The sequence below is a fragment of the Empidonax traillii genome, unplaced genomic scaffold (assembly GCF_003031625.1).
Source record: "Empidonax traillii isolate 1590-97213 ecotype Southwest subspecies unplaced genomic scaffold, ASM303162v1 scaffold7:size3022706, whole genome shotgun sequence".
Taxonomy (NCBI): Eukaryota; Metazoa; Chordata; class Aves; order Passeriformes; family Tyrannidae; genus Empidonax; species Empidonax traillii.
This window is the reverse complement of record NW_020955200.1, coordinates 474,051-500,550: the sequence shown is the minus strand read 5'-3', so window position 1 is coordinate 500,550 and position 26,500 is coordinate 474,051. Positions and strand designations below refer to the sequence as shown.

Here is a 26,500-nt window from a genome sequence, read left to right as displayed (position 1 = left end):
GTGTTCTAATTTCGAAAGATTTCCAGCTTTGTCTTTTTTCTTAGACTGTGTCTCACAGATTATAAAAATATTGTGACTTAACAATGCCCACCTTTGAAAAATACATATACCTGTTCAAAAGCCTAATATCCATGTCACTGATTTCCTAAAGCATGACACTGGGGCACACAGATTTCATCTCTGTAGCAACATTTGGAAGTACAAAATGGACAAGGACAAAGGACCAAACATTAGAAGCAAACACATTCCTTCTTTTTAAATCAGTATCTTGTTAGACTGGTGGGTTTCACTCATTAATCTTTCAGAAAGTGAAAAATGAAACAGATCTACCATTACAGCAAAAATAAAACTGAAAATTAAATTCATTGTATTGGAATTGCTTACAAAGAGTGCTGGTTTATCACACACAACATAGTCAAAAGAGGTTGGACTTCAGAGTACTAATGTCTTTGAGGTAATGTATTTATAGGAAAATTTTAAATACAAAAGACCTGAAAACAAACTTTCTTAACTCTTACGCTGTTCATATTTTTAAAATCATGAAAGTTCCCCCAAAAAAGTTTTTTAAAAGTATTGTGTTTTGTGTTTAATAGCTTCAAACAAATCTAAAATTGAACTTCATGCGACTGCTCTGTTGCATCTAAATGTTCACTATATTATAGCTGAGCCGGGACACACAAAAAACCCTCCAAAAATAAAATGCCTGGAGGTTTGCAATGAATTGGCTTTAATTTCTTCAGCAACTGCTGCATAGTGATTGATCTAGTATCGTACAACACAGGAAATTAGCAATTAAAGGCTTCCATGCATCCAGCATGAGATCCTACAAATCCTGTTATCCACAGGAGCAAAATTAAAAGAGCAAGAGGAATCAACAAAGCTAAAAAGTGCATATTGTAAGCTGTGCGGAATTTGTCCTTTGGTGAAAAACAAGAAAACTCCGCACAGACTGCACACATGAGAGTATTTAATGTAGGATTATAACTCAATTAAGATAACTATTTCTCTGATCCTGTAATTCTAAGGCATTTTGCAGATGGCTGTGAATCCCAGGCTGTAATACAAATTTCTTTCTGTTCTGTATAATATAAACTCACAAATTATGTAAAGACACATTTAACCTTCTGTTTAGGAAAATAATCTTCGCAATGTAGGTCAAAAGATACACTACTGTTCTCGATGAATCTAAAATAAGGTAAATCAAATTAACATACACAACATTAAATGTGAACATCATCCATGCAAATATGGCATTAACAATAAAGCTTAACTGATAGCCTTGTTTCCTTAAGGAATTACTGATCACGTCCCACAGCACAGGGAAATAAGATTCCCAGTCCAGCAGGAGTCATGTCAACCCCAGAACTGTGGGTAGCATCACACACAAGGCTGCGCAAGCAAATTGCACGAGATTTCAACTTCAGACTCCAAGTTAGCCTGGAGATTAGTGTGCTACAGGAATAAACATGCCCTTTCTCTGTTCCAATGTGAACAAAAGTGCAACTACACTATCATTAATCATATGAGACTGGTTTGCTTCAGATTTGTCAAAACTAATTCAGCTTTGCTGAATATAGCGACAGACACCGGATTTATCTAGACCAGGAGAAGAGAAAAAGGTTATATAAACTTCGCTAACATAGCCAGACAAATTACATTGTTTATCCATGCCTAAACAAAAGGTCACTATTAGCTCAGGGTTAACTAAAACTTCTTAGCTAATCTCTGACCTAATTCTGACCTCTCCTGTTAATCGCAGAAAAGCTTTCAGTTAATATATTGATTAGTTGTGTTTACATCCCCCAGTTCTGCAGTTTCTTGCCTTGCATCTCATAAATTAAAGACAAAGTATCTTTTTCTAAGGTTAATTAGTAGCCAATTAGCTCCATGTTTTTACCTAGAGTGGAACTACCAGTAAAGACAAACATTAGGCATTTTAATCTGTTACATGAAGGAGCCATTTATGTATAAGAAGAAAGGATCATCAGATCCTTTATTTCACTTTACTTTTTCTTGCAGATCATAGGGTATTATTTCAGAAAACTTGCAAAAATACCCAATTCTTCTGCTTCCCGCAATTCCTATTGGAAAGAGGTACAGTTATCTATCACCATTAGAAGTGAAAACCTAAAGAACACACGAAATCTAATAGATCTGTAATCATGGTAGTAGGCTGTAACCAAACCTAATCATTAATCATTTGTCATTGCATCATACTTCTTACAGAGCCATTTACACTGGACTTGTTTAATTACTTTAGTAGCATAACCACTGCATGTCAAGATATGGGTATGATGTATTTATATCTACAAGATCTGCAGAAGACTAGTTTTTACTCAAGTAAGAATGAAACACCTGAGTTAAAATTCCAAAAATCATTTTTTTACATTGCTTTTTTTTTTTCTTTTTTTTAGGTAGGACTTGTTCAGTTTCTGGTAAAAACATAATGCAAGCTTAATTTAAAAATTAAGTCTGAGAGAAACTAAACCCAACTGCATTGTAAAATATATGTAAATTTACAAAAAGGAGTTCTAACAATATAAGAAATAAAAATCTCAAAGTTAAGAAGAACTATCCAAATACCATGCCTTATGTTCATCTGAACCAAGTAATATAAGGAACTACAGTTTGAAAGCCTACTGTAATTAGATATTGAAGCTAAAAAGCTCAGTAGAAATTCAATATAATTCTAAATGTTGAAGCCTTACTGTTCCATCACATTCATATTCATATTTCTTGTCTTTTGTACTAATAAAAGCCTTTCAAAAATAAATTTATTCAGTCATATTGAGGATCCTATTTGACACCCAAGTGATAGCATAACTCTAAATTATGTTCAGAGTTTTCTTTCTTTTCTTTACAGGAAATGAGAATGATCTTCCATCATCTGAACAAAGGCACTTGGCCTAATGCAAAAATGAAAAACTTGTCCATTACCGTTTGTCACACTGGTAGATAAACTCTCTCCTATGAAGGCCCAAAAGTTGTTTTATTATAGTACAGTCAACGATTTGGATCAAATCCAGATTCCTATTCATTTGCGAGCTGCAAATAAATCCCACTGTACAGTCAGTACAGTTTTCTTATATTTTAACATTATTCACCAAAAGCTCCATTCTTCTGAGTTTGCGTTTATTCTTTGGCATTGGCTTGTCATATAAGCCATTTTTAAGAAGATGCTCCTTGCTGTGATGGATCTGGGCACCATGCTGAAGTTGGAAAGAGCATAAAGCTTGAAGTGGATGGAGTATAGTCTGCAAAAAGATGAAGGGACAGGGAACAAAAAACCCAACCTTTCAGTATGATATTTTATAGACATCAATTATTCCACGTTTTTATTCAATGACAACTTAAAAATGCTGATAAAATACAATTTGGATGATAAATGCTGATAAAATACAACCTTTGGAGACACAGAGGGCACAGCTGAACACGAGATGTACTGAAAAGAACAACACAGCAGTCGTATATCCACCTACCTGCTGCCATCCCTCACTCCTTCCTCAGATCTACTCAATCCTGACTTCAGCCCCAGTAACATTACTGTAAGTTATGGCTTTGACTTGACCTTAGCAAGGGACTACAATCAATTACTGTGGCTCGGTCAACAAGCTGTAATAAAATAAGTCACAATAACTAAGCTGTTTGTGTTTGCACAAAAGTCCCTTGAGGCAGGGTTTTAGAAAGAGAGGAAAGACTCATGGTAGAGGCAGCTGGACTGCTATCCTGGACTCTATCCATGCTTCTGCCCAGCAATATTATGTAGGACTAATGATGCCACACAAACCAAATTTATCTCAAGGGGTTCCTAACTGTAGATTCTTCATTTTCTGGTTGCCTGACTCAGTATCACACAACCTCATGTGCAGATGTGTAAAGCAATTACAAATGTTAACTGCAGTCAGCAGGAGCTGAGATTCTACTGAGAAAATATCACTCTTATGAGCAGAGAGGAAAATCAAGTGACTTATACAGGCATCAAACTAAGTGCCCGTTTTTAACTTCCATAGCTTTTAACCTCAATTCACCATCTTATAGTCTGGGAATAGCACTCAATTCAGAGAGTAGCTCTTGGCTACTTCAACACTTTGAGAAAAAGGTAATTTTGTCTTTGAAAAGTAGGCTGGGCCACTTCTCAGTGATAGGGATGAAGGAATACAGGTACCAGAATACCAGACAGGGAACTGTCGACATGAACTAAACATTCACCCTGAATAAGACAGAAGTCCTAACGAAGGAAAAATATGTTGTTGTAGTACAATAAAGAAAAAATAAATATAAAACCCTACATACATACACACAAGTTTCTCGAAAAGCCTCTTTAAACAGAGTTCCAATTTCTGAGCCATACCTTCTTGTGTGCCTACAGGCTTAATCTAAGTCTAGCTTTAAATGCAATTGATTTAATGATAAGGAGGCTCTCTACTGTCACAGAGGCACATATGAAGGTGGCATACTATACACCATGAAAATTGCAGGAGCAATTTTTGACCTGAGAACCTCTTCTAGTATACAGAGGTCAAGTATCAAAATATTACTTGGTTGAGGCAAAGGTGTATGAGTAACTCAGGGTGAACAGTAGCAAGTAGTGGGTAAGTGGATGAGTTTATAAAGTGGCTTTTCCCAGACCTTTCCGTGCTATGTCCTGAGCACACAATCGGATTGCAGACATGGGTCTACGGTGCAAATCTACTCATAGAAGTTTTTCAGAAGGTTTTTTAAAATTATATTACTAATGTTAGCAACAAAAGATTAATTATCTTAATGACCTCTTCCATCACACACTAGAGGGATCACAACTTACACGGAAAGGCTAACACTGAATTAGTATTCTTTGACCTGGGATAAACCTAAACTCAAGTACTATTAAGTCCCAAATTCTTCCAATGACATGTAAGAGTTGTGAGTTGGCTGCTGGGAAGACATAACCCAGTGGGTTGCATTCCATGCCTGCAGGAGTGCTGGAGGTCAGTGGCCCTGTCTTACAAAAGCATTTAATCTTCAAGATAGCTGTGAGGGGGTATTCAGATCACCTCTGCTGTCTAGTTTTTGCAGAGTAAAATTTATTATTTTCCAAGCAGTACCAAACTCAATCTTCTGTCACAACCTGTTACCAGGTTTTTGAGAGTCAAAGATCACCTTGCAGTGCTTTTACTTCAAAGTATAACTGAAAATTACCAATCTATTAAAAATTATAATGGTTATTTGACTCCAGGAAATATTCTGAGACCAACATATGCTAAAAAGGAAATTAATCCTATCTGACTGCTAACTAAATGAAACTTTTTAGAGTCTAGCACCAGCTACTCTCAACATCTGTCAGCTCAGTAAGTTTGAATTCAGATCTTAAGTGAAGTTAACCATAAACTTTAGTTTATGTTAACCATAACTTTTAAAGTTAACCATAACATTAATATCCTATGTAAGAGAGACAGAAACTTTACTGATACTAATCTTCCAATTTTCTCAAGTTTCTCCTATCTTGGAAATACTCACTTTTTAACAAGTTGTATCCAAAGGTATTTTACAAATCCCCAACAGCCTCAACTGGTAGTACCTGAAGTAATAGTATTCCTCACTAACAGAATATAAAGAAATTGGGGAATATATGTGAATGTTTCTCTGACAATTTTGTTCTCAGCTGAAGTAAATAAACATTTTAAGGTGTGTACACACACATACCATATCCCAACATTTACTATAGGATGTGCAACTTAAAATTATTAAACTCTCCTGACTTTAAGTGGCCTCATGTTTTAGCTAGGAAAAAGCACACAAAATTCAAAGTCACTGCTTGCCATATTGTTCAGTACCAAAGAAACACAAATCAACTAATCATCATGCTTTTCTGGCTCAACGAAAATTAAGACATCAGAGTGATTTTTGACTATATCCTCTGACAAGCTTGCTAATATATTCCTTTGCTAAAAGTACTAATCGTACTTTAGAGCGAGCATAACTTGGCTAACATTGAGTTCAACATGTACATTCCACACATTAGTACAACTGAACAGTTGTTAACAGCTACCTAACAGAGTACACAAAACAAAGCAATTTTCAATACACTATAGTTAAGAAATACTCAAAAGAAAGCTGCTTTTTTTTAGAAATCAGTCTAGCACTTCACATTTGTACAATTTGGTATATTACGCATGCCTGGTGTACAGTCTATGTTTTGAAGTTTTGTACTAAAAAATGTCAAGTGAACTTAGAAAAGCATCACATGAAGAGATAACTACAACACTGCTGCTCCACTCAACTTTCCCTGCAATATACATTGTAGCTCTTCTATGGTCTAAATCTCCATCAGTCTTCTCTACAAATTTTTATTCTGTATTGTGGCAAGCACAGCATGTATTTGGCACCTTGAAATCAACTTTTAAAAAAGTAATATATATGCAATGAGAATCTGAGTCACTCTTCTCATCGTACTCAGAGTTACAGGAAGATGTGTGCAAAGGAGTATTACAGGATAAGAAAATGTGATGGGAAAGAAGAACGAGGTAGAAGGAAGAAGGAACTGGAAGACACTAGAACACTGTCATTCTCCCAGTCCCTGCACTTGCCTTTCCTGACTTGGGTGGCGTGGCTGGAGCACTTGCTATTGAAGACTGAGGCATAGCAGTCATTGAGAACATCTGCCTTCTATTTGTCCAAGGTAGCCATGTCTCCCATTTCCCTCTGGAGAGGGCCCACATTATTCCTAGTCTTTCTTTTGCTTGCAATAAAACTTCAGAAGTCCTATTATCCTTGATATCACTGGCCAGGCTTAATTCTAACTGGGCCTTGGCTTCCCTAACCTTATCCCTAGCTTCCCGTACAATTTCCCTGTTCCTTCCAGCCCACCTATCCTTGTTTCCACTTTCTGAAAACTTCTTTTTTGCTCTGACTTTGCTTAGCAGCTCCTTTTCCATCCATGGGGGCCTCCTGGCATTTCTGCCTGATTTCCTCCATGTTGGGATGCATCATTCCTGAGCTTGGAGGAGGTGATCCTTGAAATTCAGCCAGCATTCTTGGCCCCCACTGTCCTCCAGGGCTCCCTCCCCTGGGACTCTATCAAGTAGTTCCTTGAAGAGGCCAAAGGCTGCTCCTCCTGAAGCCCATGGTAGTGAGCTTGCCGAGTGCCATCCTCACTGCCCTGAGGATCTTGAACTACACCATCTCATGGTCCCTGCAGCCAGGGCTGCCTTGGAGCACTAAATTCCTTACACTGTTGGTGAGCCCAAGTCCAGCATGACACCTGTCCTTGTTAGCCCCTCAATCACTTATGTAAGGAAGTTGTCATTGATATATTCGAGGAACCTCTGGGATTGCTTGTGCCCTGCTGTGCTGTCCCTCCAACAGCTATCAAGGTGGTTGAAATCCCCCATGAGAACCATGGCTTGTGAGCATGGTGCTGCTCCTACATGCCTAGAGAGGGCTTCATCCACCCTGTCCTCCTGATTAGATGGCCTGTAGCACACCCAAGTATAACATCACCTGCCCTCCCCTTAATCTTCACCCAGAAGCTCTCAGCTGGCTGCTCATCCTTCCTCAGGCAGTTCCACACTCTCTAGCTAGTCCTTGACATAGAGGGCTATAGCCGCTCCTCAAGTGGCAGGATTGGGATGGAGAGGTGCCCTCCTCTGAAAAATCTAGCTTTTTCCCTCCCTTGTCAGATGGACCCCACCACCCTCTCAGGAAATCAGGCTTGGCAAAGCAAGTCCCGTGGTCTGAGTGAAAAATCCTGACTACAGTCCCATCACTTTAACCATCTGCTGACCTGTCAGATTCAGCTGTCCATTTTGAGACCCTCTCCTTTGACCTATAAAGGACTGTTGAAAAAAACTACTCGAGCTCCAGAGCCCTTTACTGACTCAGTAATCCCTCAGACTGCTGCCAGCTGCATTGCCAGCTCCCACATGGAACACTAATAGTGGGTAATGATCAGTGGGTTTAACTAGGCTTGGAAGCTTCTCAGTGACATTCCTTATCCCAGCTCCCTGAAGGCAACACACCTCTCTTGAGAGCAGGTCAGGCCCTTAAGATATGAGTGCCTCTGTGCCTCATAGAGTCACCCACTGCCTTTTTTCAGTTGAACTACTTTTTAATTTCTTTGTTTGTGGAGCAGGTTGGGCTGCTCCAGTTAGCTCCCTCTGTGTCAGGTGTAGCCTCATTAGCTACAAAGCTAATAATCATTCAGTCTTTGTACCTAACAAGTTTTCTTAGCAGTCTCACAGATATGTTGGATAAAGAACAGGAAAACTGTAGAGCCTTCTTGGACAAACATGAAAGAATCACAGTAGTCTGAGCATACTAAAGTTAATAAATATTTGAAGAAAAATGGTTTCCATTGCTACATTCTTGTTTAGTTTCCTATTCAACAAAACCATTACAATGTCATTAAGACTTTAACAGTCAAATGTGTTACATTAATAGTAAAGTACCTTTGCTCCTCTACCACTCATAAGAGAAAAACCGAGGTGTTTGAAGTTACATACCTCCTGTATGCTCTTATTCTTTTCCATGATAGCAAGAGCAACAGCTGCACATTCAAGTGTAGACAGACAGGTGTTTGTTGGCTGTGTACGAATTACATATTGACTTGAATGATTGGTTTTTAACTGCACCTGAAAAACAGCAAACTCTGGTCAGGAGAGCAAATAAGATACGTATTCTCTATACCAAGCAAAACACATCCCCTTTCCCTCTGTGGTCACTTGCCTTCTTTTTGCTGTTTTGCCTCCCAGTAGATAATGACCTTATGCTACTGTTAAGTTTAATACTGTAATACGTTTGAGTCACTACATGAAACAAAAACTGCACGTTACTGTACAAACATGTAAAGGAAATACAAGTGTTTCCTAGAGAAAGACTAAGTTAAATATTAGCAACCACAGATATTCTATAACAAAAATAAAATTATTAAAATTATTAAAATTATTCACTCATGATTGTTTCATTGTACACTCTAAACACATACACAATCCCATGCAATGTACAATGGCCATATAGTCACTAACACTACATACCTTGGCTAAATATTATTTTTCAAGTTCTGGATTAAAGACTTCTTGAAACATTTATTCATATAATGTACTAGGTCACTGATAGGGCTATTTGCTAAATTATGTTTGAAAATTATTTAACAGCTCTGCAATATTAGCAATATTCCTAACCAAAAATTCCCAGTTCCTTTTCCAAAAAAATTCTAGTACAGTACTAAAAAGCCTGATGAATTATTATAAAAGAGCAAGGGGTTTTTTTTAATCTCATCCTAAAAATTGCCTTTTGGGTCTTCCTGAAAAAACAAGTGATGGATCCTCATGGCCATCATCCTATTGGTCTCATTTTGCTTGCCAGAAGTCTGTCACCATTTCTCAATTCATTCAATACTTTCCCCCTTCACTTTTCTCATTTTCGTTTCTATTCGTAATGTTTCATTTTCCTTCATCTCTTTTACATGCAAGTACCCATTTTTTAAAGTCAAGGGGGCTCATTTGTAAAAGGAAAACTCCAAGCTGCTGAAGAAACATGAATGAGTAAGATCAAATTCCATTGGTTTACCTGATCTCAATTTAATGGAAATAAAAACCAAGAAAATAAAAAGAAGACAACAAGAGAAGAGGAAATGCACTCTGGAAAGTAGAAATAAGATATCTATAAAAGCTCAATCTACTCAAATACAAGAAAAGACAGAAAAATGTAGCTTTTAACAACTATCTTCTTTAATTTGGTATTGAAAAACAAGAAAGGAAAAACTGATTTAGGAGACAAAATGTAGAATTTGGACATCAGTGTATGTAATGAAATTATAGAGAAAATTAAAAATTAAATTAATATTTTCATTTGTTATTCCTCAAGGTTTTCTTTGGGTTTATTCTTCCTCTCCTGGCACCATGTATAGATCTTTATCACAACAGAGCAGGAAGGCTAGTTATTTGAAGTATACAGAAATCTATGCTGTATGAAGCTTATACTCCCTACTCAGAAACCTTCAGATAGGTATCAAAAACCAGGGTGAACTCAGTCCATCATTTCTCCAAGGTACCCTGAGCAGCAAAGCAGACATATACCCACACCTTTTCTTAACAGCTGTGTAGTGGTTTTAATCTAGGCCTTCCCTGGTTACTAGTTTGTAACCAAGGAAGGGGAAGTGTTCCCAGTATTCCATACGATTTTTACGTAAATCGAAGTATAAATAAGAAGGGAGGAGAGACCTTCGTTCTTCTTCTCTTCCGCCGGAGTTCGGGAACAGTGGGTCCCTGCGTTGGTCTCGCTTATCTAAGGCTGAGGCCTGCATCTGCTGGCCTGCCACATGGAGGCTTGGAGAGTGCTGGCTGTGTCTGCCAATCCTGCTTTCTGAGGAACGTGGTGAGATTTGTTTTACTAGTTATTTTACTAGTTCTCGGGTTTGATTGCGCGTATCTATTCGGTGTCCCTTTTTGTTTCCTTTTGTCCCTTTTTCCCCTTTCCCTATCCCTTCGGGGGGGGTTTGGATTCCCGTTTGCTGTGTACATAGCATCTTAACTGTAATATACATAAAATATATTTTTTATAAAACTAGCTTGGTTTTTGGATTCTTCAATTTGCATAGTTTTTTCCTTTGCCCTGGGGGAAGTAGAAAGGGGGGAAGAGAGGGGCTGCTACTGGGGGGTTGGGCATTTGGCAGGGAGTCAAGTCCGAAGCTGACAGCCACATTCTTCACAGAGTATCTCTACAGAGGTCAAAACTGCCTGATGGACTACCTGCAGCACACAGTCATCCCCCTCCTTGGACTGTGCCTTAAGGCGCTTTTTCTGTGGAGTTTGGGAATAGTTGTGTCTGCTCCTTTCTGTACTTCATTTCTTGGGTGTCATGTTAAAAAACATTTACGATAATCAGCACTCCAGAGAAACAAAAATTATTCATGATTGCAAGACAACTTCTACAGAGAAGAAAAGCTGCCTGCACTCTTCTGCACACTGTGGAGCCAGTAAGTCTGGAAGTTCAGCTCTAAAACAACAGACAGTATGGGCAACTTTCTAGTTCTAATAGCAACGGCAGCAGCAACCAAATTCCTTCTTCCTGAGAAGAACATGAAAGGATGGAAACAAGTGATGCCCATCCATTTTTCTGAAATATTACATATTCCCTAGGATGAGGTTAAAATACCACAGACAGTGGTGGAGACAAAGGAAGAATATCCGATCAGGACATCTTTCTGCTACAGTTTATCTCTTTGGCTTCTTTCAGTAACACTGTACCCTCGTCTTTAATCCAGAGCAGCCCAGTATCTAAATAAGTGATACTGAGTCACCTGAAATACAGTCAGGGTAGCCTTCATCTATGGCAAATTGGACAGACTCACCACAGTTTGTATCTGAAACTAAGGACATTCACTGAATTAATAAAACACACAGTGCTCTATCAACTCATAGCATAAACTGAATGCTAAGACAAAGACGAAACAATACAGAAACCAAAAAAATTAGTATAGTTAATCCTTATTTCAGACAAGGGGCGATCATCTTCGGGAAAAAAAAAATGCCTAGATACATGAAACATTTCCTGTTCTCAAACTTGACTAGGCAGCAGAATGACTTCTGTTATTTTCAGCCAACAGGTCTAAAACTTGTCTTGCCTTTTGAGGCATTAATAATTTCAGGCAGGGTATTGCAACAGTCTCATGCAAAGGACATACGGATTCCTTGTCTGTCACCTGCATATCTCAAATCCAGGTGAACAAGTTTAATTCAGATTTAGAGAAATGTTCGTCTCCAGTTAATTTAAACAAAATCACATTATTTACCTCTTACATTACACTTCAAAAACTCAGAATGAGTACACATAAATAACCTATTTAAGTACATTTCAAAACAACAATCATGGTATTTTACAAGCGCTTCTCCATAAAATAACACAACACAACAATTCAGTTTTCTTTCTTTTGCTTCAAAATAATTTGCAAATCATATGTACATTTTGAAATAGTATCAGTTTCTAACAAAATATAGCAGTGTCAAGTTGGAAAAACAGCAGCCGATTTAACACCACTCACCAAAATAAACAATAACATAGGACTGAAGATGGAAACTATCTCAACCAATTCAAACTAGTGTAATTTCTTTAAACTGAATGCAATTACTCGCTGGAATTTAGCCAGGACACTGAAATGAGCGTATCTATCCTCTGTAAGTTCAAGGGAATTTGGGAACTCAGTTTCCAAGCCTTCAGAAGTATGAAGTAACCCATAAAATCAAATTTTATTTCTACTGTTTCCAAAAGCCTGAATTTCAGCAATTCTCACACTGTTACATTAACTTAATAAACACTGGTTTATCTGCCAGTGCACCTCTCACTTAGCAAATGCTACAGCCTTTGAGTGTTTACAGAGGATCTGAACCACAGTAAAAACAGTGACCCTTCAGTGTTTCTCAGGGCTGAGTTTTAATTCCAGGGCCTTCTTTGGACATGCCTCAGGCAAGTGACGATACCAGCTGATCCCATTCAGCTGTTCAAAAGTGATGGAAGAAAAAGTGTTGCCTTGATGAGGTCAAAGACCCACTGTTTGAAATTTTGAAAATTTAAGTCAGTAAAAACAGGAAACTGATTTCTGCATTTATTTTAAATAACAGAACTGGAGCTCTCACAAAAAGCGCTCTCCTCAATCCTCTCCTTAATATAAATATACTTACCTTTCTACCTTTTCTATGCCAATTTCTTCATCATTACTCTTACTAGCTTACTAGCTTTACTCTCTGAACAGAATCCAGCGTTTTGCAAAATTATATTTGGAAAACATTGCATCACCAATTACTCAAAAAACCTACAAATTTAGTACATCTGTTTCACAGGGCACACTAAACAATTCTTGCCTGTCCTGTTTTCTGCAATAACACTTACAAGCATCTCAAAACAGGCAACAACATATTCTTCTGTGGCTTCTGTGAAAAAGCTAGTACTGAAGATCTCTCTTTTACCTATGTGTCTTTTCAAAATCTGCATTTCTGTTGGGGAACTAATCTGCTCAACTCTGCAAGAATGAAGTAAGAAAGTGCCATCTGTCCTCCTGCTTAACATAGGCAGTAGTTATTGTTCATATGTTCTATTACTTTAATAAATATCTTTCAGAAGTTTTTTAAACTGACTCAAAAGGCACAAAAAAATCCCAAAAAGAGTACAACCATACCCTGCCATCTTCCCTGTCCTTCTAGAAACTAAGAAAAAAATTGCTTTTAAGGTGCTGAGGAGGAAGAGAATTTTTTGTGTTCTATAGCACAAACAACCTCAGACAGATAATGGGTGTCAGGCATGGGAAGATTTTTCACTCAGTATCTAGTTGGCACAAGCACCTTCTACCTGTAAGCCAAAACAAATTTCTTTTTTATGAAATTTCATGCAGTTAAATAAAGCTACCTTTCTGCCAGAGAAGATAGCCTGAGTAAATTCAGTCTCAGCATGCTACTGAAATTTAAATCAAGAATATAAATAACTTATTTTGTTCAAAAACTTGGCTTTAATTTAAAGTGACATCTTAAGAGCACTCTGTTTCTAAAATACTGGAGGGAATAACTGCCATGCAACTGTCACAAATGGACAGCTGGAAAAAGTATGCAAAGCTGTCACAAAACCCTCTATCCACCTTGCATGACTTTGACAATTGTGATGACTGGAAAAAGAGAAATATAGCCCCCATTATTAAGAAAGGGAATGCAGAGGACCTGGTGATCTACAGACCAGTCAGTCTCACCTCTGTGCCAGGCAAGGTCATGGAGCGGATGCTCTTGGAAACTGTGTATGACGGTGCTACAGCACTGGTGGATGGGGGCAGAGCAACTGATATCGCCCACCTGGACTTATCCAAAGCATTTGGCACTGTGCTGCATGATATTCTATCCAGTCTCCAAACTGGAGAGACAAGGATTTGATGGATGGGCCACACAGTGGATAAAGAACTGGCTGTATAGGTGCACAGAAAGAGTTGTGGTTAACAGCTCTTTGTCCCTGTGGAGACCAGTGAGGAGTGGTGTCCCTCAAGGGTCGCTACTGGGACCAGTACTTTTCAACACCTTTGTCAGCTTCATGGACAGTGGGATCGAGGGAACCCTCAGCAAGTTCACTGACAATACCAAGATGTGTGGTGCAGTTGAAACCCCGGAGGGAAGGGACACCATCCAGAGGGACACGATCTGTGTAAACATCATGAAACTCAACAAAGTGAAGTGCAAGGTCCTACACCTGGGTCATAGCAATTCCAGACACACCTACAGATTGGCTGGAGAAGTGATCTGAGAGCAGCCCTGTGGCAAAAGACTTGGGGCTGAGGGAAAACTCAATATGAGCCAGCGGTGTGTGCTCACAGCCAAAAAAAACAACAATGTCCTGGGCTGCAAAGAAAGGAGAGTGGCCAGCAGGGCAAGGGAGGTGGTTCTTCCCTTCTACTCTACTCTTGGAGTACTTCACTCAGTTCTGGTGTCCCCAACATAAGAAGGACATGGAACTGCTAAATAAGTCCAGAGGAGGCCACAAGGTTGCTTATGGGACTGGAGCATGTCCCCTACAAAGGCAGTTTGAGAAAACTGGGGCTGTTCAGCCTGGAGATGAAAAGGTTGTATGGAGATCTCATTGCAGCCTTTTAGTATTTGAAGAGGGCCTATGGGGAAGCTGGAAAAGGACTCTTTGACAAGAAATTGCAGGGACAGGAAAACAGGTAATGGGTTCAAATTCAAAGAGTGGAATTTAGATATTAGGAAGAAATTCTTTACTGTGAGACACTGAAACAGGTTGCCCAAGGCAGTTGTGGATGACCAAGCTCTGGAAGTGTTCAAGGACAGGCTGGATAAGGCCTTGAACAACCTAGTCTAGCGGGAGGTATTCCTGCCCATGGCAGGGCAGGTGGGAACAAGATGATTTTTAAGGCCCCTTCCAATCCTTAACATTCTATGATTTTATGATTCTATTTTCATTGTTTAGGAATATCCTTGGTGAAACAAGTCATAGACTAAATCGTGACTTTCAGGTAAACCTTAAGTAATCTGTTCAGTTTCTAGGCCATACTTTGCAGATTGTCTTTGACAATTTCCCAGGAACTCTTCTCTTCAGGTATCCCATAAACCCTTTCTCTCAGGCAATTTATGGTGTCAGGTTAGACTCCAGAGTCTCATTACTACAACAAGCCTCAGGATATCTCACCGCTGCTGTGGTGCGATACTGTGGTAAATATATAACATTCTTTGTGTGGAAGAGAAGCATAATTGCTTCTGCTGAACAGTGGTGTTTGTAGGTTCTGCCTACTGCCTACTTACACTCCTTTCAACCTGTGTAGAAGAACTGAATTCAGAGTTTCCATTTGGATTAGCTCTTTTGCAGGTCAAAACCAGAAGCCTTCTTACATCCTTATAAAACATATCTCTGTAAGATCAGTGCCCAGATTTTCTTTCATTAAGTATGTAGTTCATGACTGAAAATACATTAAAAAACCTCATGTGGTTTCAAGAATGCCCTTTCTTTGCTTCTGGAACCAAAACAATTTAAGAACTATATTTCATTGCTGGGGGCTATTATATGATAAGTGGTCCAGAAGAAATCAGTAGAACTACTCACTGAATGACTTAATGTTCATAGTCTGACTATAATCCTACAAAATATCTCCTTGTCCCATGATTATGTCAAATGACAACTATTTTTAAAAAACATCATCTCTAGTACTATACTTCATTATGTCTCTTTCCTGTATAAACAAGTTCAAAATAATGTAAGTATCCTGTAATTTGACATACAGAAAAATATTTGAGAATGCCACAAGTAAATCTTGGGAAACAATCCATTTTAGTGTTTCCAGATATTCTCAACCTTCTTTAAACATCTTTTTCAATGAGAATAACTCAGATTGTTTAGAGTATTTTTCTATTTTGTTCCTTGCTTTCACTCTCAGATGTAGCTGACTGACAAGAAGATAAAGTAAATTGCAAAAGGAATGTGCCCTTCACAAACAGAGATTCTTATATTCCTAAGAATTTTATTGTTTTTTAAAACAAAGCAGAGCAAAAGAAGAAAGAAATTTTGGGGGGGAAAAACCCACACACACAAGTAAATGCGCTTTATCCACCCCACCCTTGCCAGACTTTGAGTTTTTATTTCTCCTATTGTGCTTCGGCCAATTTGTTGGGCTGCGCAAGGAAGCAATGAATGCAAGAAGGAAATACAGCCTTTGAAAAGTAAATCAGAATAAATACAAAGCTTTTACGATCATATATGATAACATTACATTTTCAACATGTAAAAATTGTGGTAAGTGAACCCAGACAGAAAAAACACTGTAAAAAACCCCCACTACTAATAGTATGATTTATCTAACGAAGACAAGTTTCTCACTTTGTAGTTTCTCACTTTGTAGAAGACAAGTTTCTCACTTTCCTACTTTGTAATTTATTCTGTGTAAAGACCAGAGAACTTGATATATAAACAAGAAACTTCCACTTATTAAATACTTGAAAGAACTTCAAGCTAGATATTTACTGAAGTTAAAAAATAGCAATCAAAACAGATACCTCACTTTTCCAAATATATCTTTAATCTGTATATCTACATTGATCATCTTTACACATGACACCGCATGAAGTTAAGGGAAAATTCAGGTTCCAAAGCCCAGTTTTGCTTGAAAAATAACCTGGTAATTCAAAATACTTAGTACCATGTATGCATATTGTTTTGAGAAAGTCCAACAACTACCTAATCATTCCTTAGGCTACATATTTCTAGTTTTAATGCACTGTGAAATCAAAGGTCTAAACAAAAACAAAAGATAGTTTTCTGTGACTTTCTTAGTACTTCTTTTCTTCTATGAAACTATTTACAACAGGCCCTTCTTCTTTCTGATTATGCATATTATGCAATAATATCTGAAGTGTTTTAACCAGGAATCCCACAACAAAGTTTTTGTAAGAAATTTGAATTTTTGTCATCTTCTCAGGGATGCTATCAGAATTCAACAATTTAGCACTTGTGAGATCTCACAAAGTCAAATTCAATTGTCTTCTCTTTCGATTAGGCAAACAAGGCAGCAGAAACACCTGCAAACTTCAGTAGTTTAGAAATATCATGAAAGTAAACAATGCTTTTGAAAGTTACTTCAGATGCCTATGTCCATCTCTATACCTTCTACACCATAGAAGGTTAAGGGTTGGAAGGGACCTAAAAGATCATCTAGTCCCAATCCTCTTGGCCATGGGACACCTCATACTAGACCAGGTTTCTCAAGGCCTTTCTGGGCTGTTAGCACACAGTGCCAGCTCATGTAGAGTTTTCCATCAATCACCACTCCCAAGTCTTTCTCTGCAGCGGTGCTCTCAATCAGTTCTCCAACCAATCTGCAGGTGTGCCTGGGATTGCCACGACCCAGGTGTAGCACATTGTTTTGTTGAACTTCACGAGGTTCACACAGGCCCATGCACACCTCTCAAGCCTGTCCAGGTCCCTTTGGATGGCATCCCTTCTCTCCAGTGTGTCGACCGCACCACACAACTTGATGTTCAGTGAACTTGCTGAGGGTGCCCTTGATCCTACTGTTAACGTCACTTACAAGGGTGTTGAACAGTATCGGCCCCAGTACCAATCCCTGAGGGATATATACATTCCCCTTTGTTTCTTGTTGAGTATTTCCAAGCACAAGAAGCACTAAAAAGAAGAAAAAACAAAAACCAGCAGGCTCTACTATCCTTAAAAAAAAAACAAAATAGATTTGCCTTCAGTTAAAATATATAACTGAAATAACGCCCAAGTGAAGATAAGCTGTAGTTCTAATCTCAAAGTAATAGTTTTAATTCCTATAAAAGAAGGCAGCATGAGGCTGACTCAAATATCCTAAAAATTAAGAGCCACCAGACAATGAAACCATAAGGAGAGGAAAGTCCTCACAGCTAAGGCATTACAGAAGACAGGACTGACCTAGTAATATCTGGACTATGCATTTTGCACAATAGGGTCTCCAGTTCTGAAACTGCATGGTTTTACCTCTAACTAAGGAATGAGATAACTGAATACTGCCACCACGTTATGTGAAAATAATTACATTTAAGTGCAAGTCATATAGGGCATACCTGGCACTTTGTAAAATGACTATGCATTTCCAGTAATTTGCATGTCTTGTAATTCTTTTGTACTTAAAGAAGGGAAAATCCAGAAATTATTTTGGGTAATACCTCTCTTATTCTGCTTACATTTAAAAAATTAATGTCGCCAACAGTTCAATATTTTATGCAGCACTATTCTTTTAATAATTAATAAATCAGGAAAGCGCTGCAAGTAAATTCAGTCAGTGAACAGAGCACGGATCTAGAGAATGGGGTCATGAAACGAAGGAAGAAAAATTAATTATGTGCATTGTCACAGCCATTTAACTTTAATTACCTGCAAATATCAGAAAATTGAAAAGGAAAATTAAATACCTCAGTGTCACAATGTAGCATCAATGCAATGACACTGTTCTTTGGAACCTACTAATTACTTTTGCTTTCTGTGATTTCTTTTTTTCTTATTATATGTGAATAGTAGTAAGCACTTTTTTGGATGGGGAAAAAGTAGTGCAAGAAGCTCATGAGAAGAATTTTGGCAAGGGTACAAGGGAACATGAAAAGAATGACTAAAAGGAGAAAAAAGCCTTCAATTAATCTAGCTATGTTGAAGCAAACTCAATCAAAACGAAACATATTTCTACTTTACTTTTTAAAAAATGTTCATATCCCATGAGAATTTCAATGGTATAATGGTACACAATACGCAACTGATACTGAGCTGTTTTAGCAATTTGATATTCAGGTATTTGTCAAAGAGTTTGACAGCAGTTATGAAAAAAATAGCAAAAAAATAAAAGCAAAGTTTCTGCCCAAGAGTGAAAAAAAGCATACACTTTTGACATCTGGCAAATTACTTTTCAGTCACAAAAAAAATGTCACTGTATTGGGAGGTAATAAATACACGCTTACGACCAGAAAAATGTCAAAATGGACCAATGTCATTCAAATTAACCTAAATGTCAGAAGGAGAGACTGTTTTCGATTGCTCAGAATCATATCTCAACTATGCATGTAATCTTGACCCAAAATAATTCCCAGTTCCCTCCACCTAATCTCAGCCTTCTCAGTTCTGCCAGTCCTTTGTTCTCTAGGATTTGAAATACTTTTTTAATGTTTTGGTTGTAATGAGACAGCAGCTAAAAAAACTGAACACATTTCACAATATGCGACAGGTTTTAATGATTATGTTTATCTTACAAGTCATCATACACAGGGGAGGATGTGAGCTACTTACTCCATGAAAACAAGTTTTCTTGCTACATCAAAAATTACACAATTGGAAAAAAAACAACATAACTCACAAACAAAAATTTACTATCCAAGCTCACAAACACTTCTCCACTTTAAGGATAACTGTGTTGTCCTGTGGGATTATCAGTGAACTCACCAGTGTCACACAGATAAAGATAAAAACCATGTTTAGAACAAGTCAGTGAAAATGAAGTATTTTTCTTCCATTAGTATGAGGATGTATGGACGAACAGATATACCACTTTCTGGTACCAACTTTACTACAGTTTTCCCTGCTGCAACCTTTGTGGCTTACCTTTGTTGCCTTGGGTTCTGATTTGCCTCCTGCCCACCTGCACCCCTCATTCACAACCATGCTTCTTTCCTTTAAAGAATTTAACTAGACATTGTCCATTTATTTAGGTTCTGTGGCAAAATTTGGTATTCAATCTCTCTCTATCATGCATACTGGAAATTGTAACAAATAAAAACAGAGCTAGATAAGAATAAAGGGGGACAGTAAAAAATGCATTTACTACTTGGCACTATTTAATATTTTGCCCTCATGTAATCATCATAACTGGAGGATGAACAAGTATATTTTTTTCTGCATCTCCTGAGCTCACTGAATAGGAGATTCAATAAAAATTAATTCAAAGTGCAAACATCAGAAAAAGAATAAATTAAGATACAGTTAGATGACAAGAGTGACACTTGCTATTTTGCTTTTTCTTCTGTTCTGGGTGTTTTCTGTGTGCAGAAATTGTAATCCTCTTTCAAGGTGTTCAGACAGTTGGCTATGCAACTTTAACTGTATTATATTCTGTGTCTGTGAGCACTAACTACAATAGTAGGAAGTTTTAACCTCCTGTAAAAAGAATTTATCTGAATAGTAGATTGCACTTTAGAATCGCTGCTTGCCCCATCAACAAAATTCTACAGATTTTTGGACATGCTTTCAGAAACAAACTGCTACTCATTCTTTAATCATCTAGGCTTGAAAATGGTAAATCCCCAAATAAAGTTTTATAACCTAAACATACCGGAGGACTAGATCACAAAACCTACTTTCTGTTAAGAAGCACAATATAACTATTTACACAACTTGAACCATTATAGGTTGTCTACCAGTTCGTTCATGATTCTACCTATCATTACCAGAAAAATAACAATTAATTTCAATTTTTGCTCGATTATGCATGCTGCCAATTTTGTATTGATAATTCTGGTATCGTTTCAAGTTGAATTGCTGACAGAAGACCCTACAGCCAACCACAATTCAATGTCCTATACTTTTTGACACCCTTGCATTTTATCCTATCTCCCACAGAGTTTGCCTTAAACTAGATGGTATTTTTTGACTTCCTATTTGCATTTAATCCTTCACGGAAAGCCCATGGGCTTCTCCTACCTAGTAACTCCAGCAGCACCATCTGAATTGAAAAGCAGATGGATCTCTAAAGGAACAGGTTCTTTTAACTCTGTTTTTCCTCTCCCTTAAATAAAGAGAGTGGCAAGAGTGTTTTAAGCAGGCTCGTTTGAACAAAGATTCCTTACCTCACTTTCCATACTCCAAGAGTAGTTTCCTTTGTTTCTTACTGACACAGTGCTCAGTGAGGTGGTGAGAATAGTTTGGGCATCCCTTCACCACTTCCTACAGAGGAAAGATGAGAATGCCCTCCTGAAGAGTCCCTAGGATGACAGCATTTCAAGCAAGTTGCTTGGTAAGTACTTACTCTCAGGCATCCCGTGCCATTTGTGAACCCGTGCTCACCCAGCAGAGGCAACACAGAATCTATGAACACAATCCAGTAAGTGCTACTCACTTTGCACAGCATGAAGTTTTGACATGAGCAACAAGGTAAATTGGCAACGAATTCTTAAAGCAGATGTTGATGTGACTGACTTTGCTGAAAGATCAAAACTCTGGAAACTCAGAGAGCAGTTTGTGTTGACAACTCCTCAGGCATATTACAAGATGGTCAGTGAACAGTTGAAAAGAAACAGAAATGCCTAAGTGTTTCATAAATATTTAATCACACCATCTTCCAAACTGTAACAAACAGATGTGGACCATGTTTCTCAGAAGCTGAGACTAAGAAAAGCTCCCCCTGCTTGACATATTGCCAAAGTTCTCTTTCACTGACTGGAGTTCTAAATAGCACATAACCTTGACATTTCAAATTCTAGGTCCTTTTTAGAAGACAGCACATCAATTATAAACTGGTAACAATGATCTTAATTAACCAGTTAATGAGGTCAAAGATCACGGCTTCTTGTCATGTGCAGCACCTTGGGTAAACCTTTCCTTTCTACTGAAGACAGTGAAGTATTTTGAGGGGCATTTATGGAGTACTATGGTATTTTAATTTACCAGTAAGTTTTCTTAACAACCTGATTACACTGTTTGCAAAGGAAAGCATGTTCAGCAGCTTATGTCCATCTTCTGTGTGGAGCGAGAATGTTACAAACAGGTCAGACAGAAGGCAGTAAATAAACTTGGAATGAATAACCCTTTGATAAATGCAGTGCTGAGTAAGAATATTCGCATGATACCTTGAAACTTTGCACTTTATTGCCACAAACGAGTTCATAAATCACCCTTAAGTCTTGGCTCAAAACCATTATGTTTACCTGCAAATGTACAACCTATTTTAATAGCTTTATTATGATGCATTGTACCGTAGAATTCCTAAGATCTCATATAAATACAAAGAACTGTCTGAAAAAAAAATAAAAAAGGGTAAAAAAGAAAGCATATGGCAGCATTTACCTCACCTACTAGCAGGTCACATTTTTCTAGTTTGTTTCAAGCCCATCAAACTGTGTACCAAAGAACACCCAAATTCAATTGGAAAAATGGGGGAAACTGAATGAAAAAAAAAGTTGAACCAGTCCGGGGAAAATCTGACTAGGATACCTGAGCTAAAAGGCCATCACGCATGGGAAGACAAAAACTTAAAGGGTTTTGGTATTTTTTTAATTTATTTATTTTCATAGAATTATAGAATAGTTTAGTTAGAAGGGACTTTTAATGGATCATTTAGTCCAGCCCTCCCCACTTGACCTTGCTGAACCTCATGAGGTTCCCACAGGTTCACTCCTCAAGCTTATCGAGATCCCTCTGAATGGCTTCCCATCCTTCAGGAGTGTCAACTGCACGCCTCAGCTCGGTGTTATCCGAAAATCTGTTAAGGGTGCATTTGATCCCTCTGTCTAAGTCATTAGTGAAGATATTAAATAATACCAGTCCCCATATGGATCCCTGAGGGCACCACTTGTCACTGATCTCCATCGGAGCACTGAGGCATTGACCACTATTCTCTGGATGTAACTGTCTAATCAATTCCTCATTCATCAAATCCATCTCCTCCAATTTAGAGGAAAGGATGTTGTGAAAGACCCTACTAAAAGTATTACAGAAGTCCAGCTAGATGACACCCGTAGCCCTTCCCTTCTCCACTGATGTAGTCCCTCCATTGTAGCAGGGATTGGAACTGGACGACTTTCAAGGTCCCTTCCAACCCAAACCATCCTATGGTTCTACAGTTTACAAGAGAAATTTCTGTATACGCTACAGAAAACCTTGGACTATCCGCCAAGGCAGCAAAATAGCACAGGATAAAGAGACCACTCAGCTGGAATGGACCCAGGTACAAATAAATGTTGGAGAGGGTATTACATTACATGTCACAGAAATAAGTCTAAAAAGACTGCATATTGAGCATGTTGAAGGTGTTGTATGAAGTTAATCTACCATCATATTTGATCGCTACTACTAAACAAAACGTCAACTAATTGAAATCACACTTCCAATTAACTTCAAAAGAATTTCTGCACTGGATTGACAAATACTTTTTTAATTTGTAGTAAAGAAGTGTTTCAGGTGTATTAAGTGAAAAGATTCCAAAACAGAAAATATCTTGTTAGCACTGGTGTTGCCTGGGGGCATGCCAATTTAACAATTCCAGATCTGGTCTTGAATGTGAAATAGTGTCTCCTGGGTACATAAAGTCCAAAACATACACAGATAACAAGGGCTTGCGTTCAGCCCTTAAATGAGACTATCTTTTTAAGTAAATGGAAGAATTACTACCAAATGCTCAAGTTCACCGGCACAAGGACTGCAAAAAAGCCATACTTACACTTTTAAGCAAGTTCTTACATGAATATTTTGTGATTGCTCAGTGGTATGAAAAAGACTATGGAACGAACTTTTAGAACTAAGGACCAAATTCTGCTATCCTTTTTATGCATGGTAAAATAGTAAATTTGACTTAAATACATGTAAGTGATTTTTCTTATGAATAAGAGAAGCAAACTCTCCTCCTAATTTCTCTTCTTATAGACTGAGACCTAACTTCAAAATTTCACTTTTGAAAGTAAAAAACACATCTAATTGTCTCCTTGACTCATAATAACCCAAAGAACTACCACTCCTCCAGAATGGCTGAAGTGTCTTTATAAACAGCATGAACTTTCATTAAAAAAATCTGAAACAAAATAGCTTCTATAAAAGATTTTGGCCTTAAGAACTTTCAGGTGGTGAGGTCAAAAAAAGTTTTCTTCAGCTTTCTCATAAGCTGAAGATAAAGGACTTTAATAAAATAAATGGTTATTCTAAAAATAAATTGATACTGGGAGAGCTAGTGAAACTGCCTGCACTGGAGTGGAAATCCAAAATAAAAAGAGGTATGTGACCAATTAAAGAATCTGGAAAATCACAGAAGTGACTTTTGAAGTCAAATAGTTCATAGTCAGTGAAAAAAAACCAGACAGACCAAGTAACACAAAAGACCTTTAAAAAGGTTAAGCAAAAACAAAGCCTCATTTCGAAAAGTCAAAAGTGGCTGCAAAGATAGGAATCAAAAGAAGAAATACTTCTGTTAGAAGTAGTTTAAACCAAAAATTTATAAGGACACGGGCATATAGAATAGAGAAGATGAAAGTAAATTAGTGATTCTGCAGAAGAGGACTACTGTGCAGAAAATACCACAAGAAAACAAACAAAAATAGGTAACAGGCTGTCAATTTTAGCAGGTTTTAATACTGAAGAAGGTAATGGTACTTGTATAAGCATCCAAAATTATGTGATTGGAGGCTCTTGTTTTACTTCTAGTGTCTCTCTTGGGGATTGGGTTATAACATTCTCACCATCAGTTACTTATTTACACTGCCACCACCCACGTTAAGACCCCATCAGATTCTAGGGCCTGGGCATCAGTCTTCTCCTGGCTCACTGTCCCCTACATTATTTCATCTTTTTACCCAATTTAGTTTTACTACTTCCTCTTTTGTAGTACAGATAGAGGGATGGAGTAACAGAATATTTATTTTGTGACAGATGGGTTTACATCTGTCCTTAATGGGAAAACCAAAAACAAACCCCAACACTAACAGCAGAAGACTACAAAAAAGTACACAGAGAACTACTTCTGCTAAATGTTTTTCTAACCTCCAAGAACCCAACAATCTCCCAGGCTGGAAGTGAGCCCTTGGAATTTAACAACAATTTAATCCTTGATGGATTTTTCTTCCATGATCTCACCCAGTTAACTTCCAAACTTCAAAGATATATACAAATTCCAACTGTAAAAAATTTCAGTGCTTTGATACCTGTGTGAAGAACTTTGGGGGTTCTTCTATGCAGCCCATCTCATATTTTGATCATTTGCTGGCTTTCTCTGAACCTCTTCTAGTTGTTTGTGAATTTTTGTGCAATTTATTAATAGGAGAGCTTTGGGCCTGAAAGGGAAAGCATGCTTGCATTCAAGCAAGCAGATGTACATCTAACATTAAATAATATTTCAATGCTCTTGGGCAGTGAATTGAAGTTTTCACAGAACTTGCTATTATAATCCAAAAATCTCATTGCTGATTAGTGAAGTGCCCAGTTAAGCACATTAAAAAAAAAAAAAAAAAAAAAAAAAAAGATACTTTTTTTAATATGCTCTCATTAACATTTCTCTGCAGGGAATTTCCTGTGCTTTGTAATGTCCAGTTACTGAGGATCACAGTCTTTTACAACTCTTCACAGCTGGTCCTTCTCTTTACCACTCTAAATAACTTAATGTCATGATGAAATTTTATCACTGAAGTAGTAAGCATTCAGTATTACTTCAGAACATGCTGAACAGCATGGATTCACTGCACGCTCCACTGGTTTTTCTCTACAAACTGTAAAATAAAATTACAACCGCTATGAAAACAGACCAATTACTGCTGCCTTGTTTAGAATTTTTTATATGAGACAGTGTTTCTTCTTATGACACATAGTTTTATTGAGGGTATTCAGTGAGGGCACCTGCCAAGAGTGACCTCTGCACACCACTTCGGTCAGATTGCTTCAGAAGGAACCACAAAGCAGGGGGGTAAAGTCTCCAGTAACCCTGTGAGACATGTCTCCCGTTTTCAACAGCTGCACTGAGCCCAATACTGCATATTTAACCCTGGATCTTCTAATTCTATTCTTTATCAGATTTTCCACTAAGTTATTTGGTACAGGTATTAATGCAGTCTACCTAGATATGTGGAAAGATACGCAGAAACACAGTCAAATAATATGCAGCACTTGAGGAATAATCGGGGACTCTGATAATCTTAGACCACGGAGAAGTTCAGACTCCTGGTCCTCACACTTGTCCACATTCTCTGTGTTGGCAGGGTGGGATGGCAATGAGGCACGACTGTCCAAAGAAAACTGCTAGATCTGGAACTGAACATAAACTTTGTGGCCAAAAGATCATTCTGGGATACTGTACCCTTATTTCAAGAACCTCCTTTGCATCAAGTGTCCTGGAAGTTGAAAGCACTGGCAGGAATGACTTTGCAGGATGCATGTCCTTACATACATATCATGCAGTCCAACACAAAGGAGTTTAGCACCTCTTCTGATGTGGATATTTTTTTTTTTTGCGCCAAGTATTGATAAGTGTATACATCAACGGAGCCCCCGGTGGTCTAGGGGAAATGACACTGCACTGTCACTGCAGAGACCCGGGTTCGATTCCCGGTCGGGGCCACTCCCCGGGCAGATGGAGCTCGTCAGCCCTGTAAGGCAATCCATCTACGTCCTGAGGACCTCGCTGCCACCGTCCAAGCTCGCTTGGCCCCGGCAGATGAACCTCAGGATTAAAGGGTGGGCTCAGTTCCGCGCACACTGTGTCTCACCTAAAAAATCCAATGCGCAGGCTGGAAGGTGGAAAGACCTTCCCCGGTTCTTCGTTCGCGAAGAG

General features: G+C 38.1%; 1 protein-coding gene across 1 annotated transcript in view; it reads right to left on the bottom strand.

Moving 5' to 3' along the window:
• Window positions 1-258: 258 nt before the first annotated feature.
• The window catches only part of DTWD2 (DTW domain containing 2), an 83,820-nt gene continuing 57,578 nt past the window's right edge, over window positions 259-26,500 (bottom strand). The window contains exons 7-8 of the mRNA XM_027881326.1: window positions 8,481-8,609; window positions 259-3,254 (exon numbers count right to left, since the gene is read on the bottom strand). Of these exons, the coding sequence (XP_027737127.1) occupies window positions 3,084-3,254; window positions 8,481-8,609 (300 nt within the window). The 3' untranslated portion in view covers window positions 259-3,083. The remainder of the gene's footprint in view (window positions 3,255-8,480; window positions 8,610-26,500) is intronic.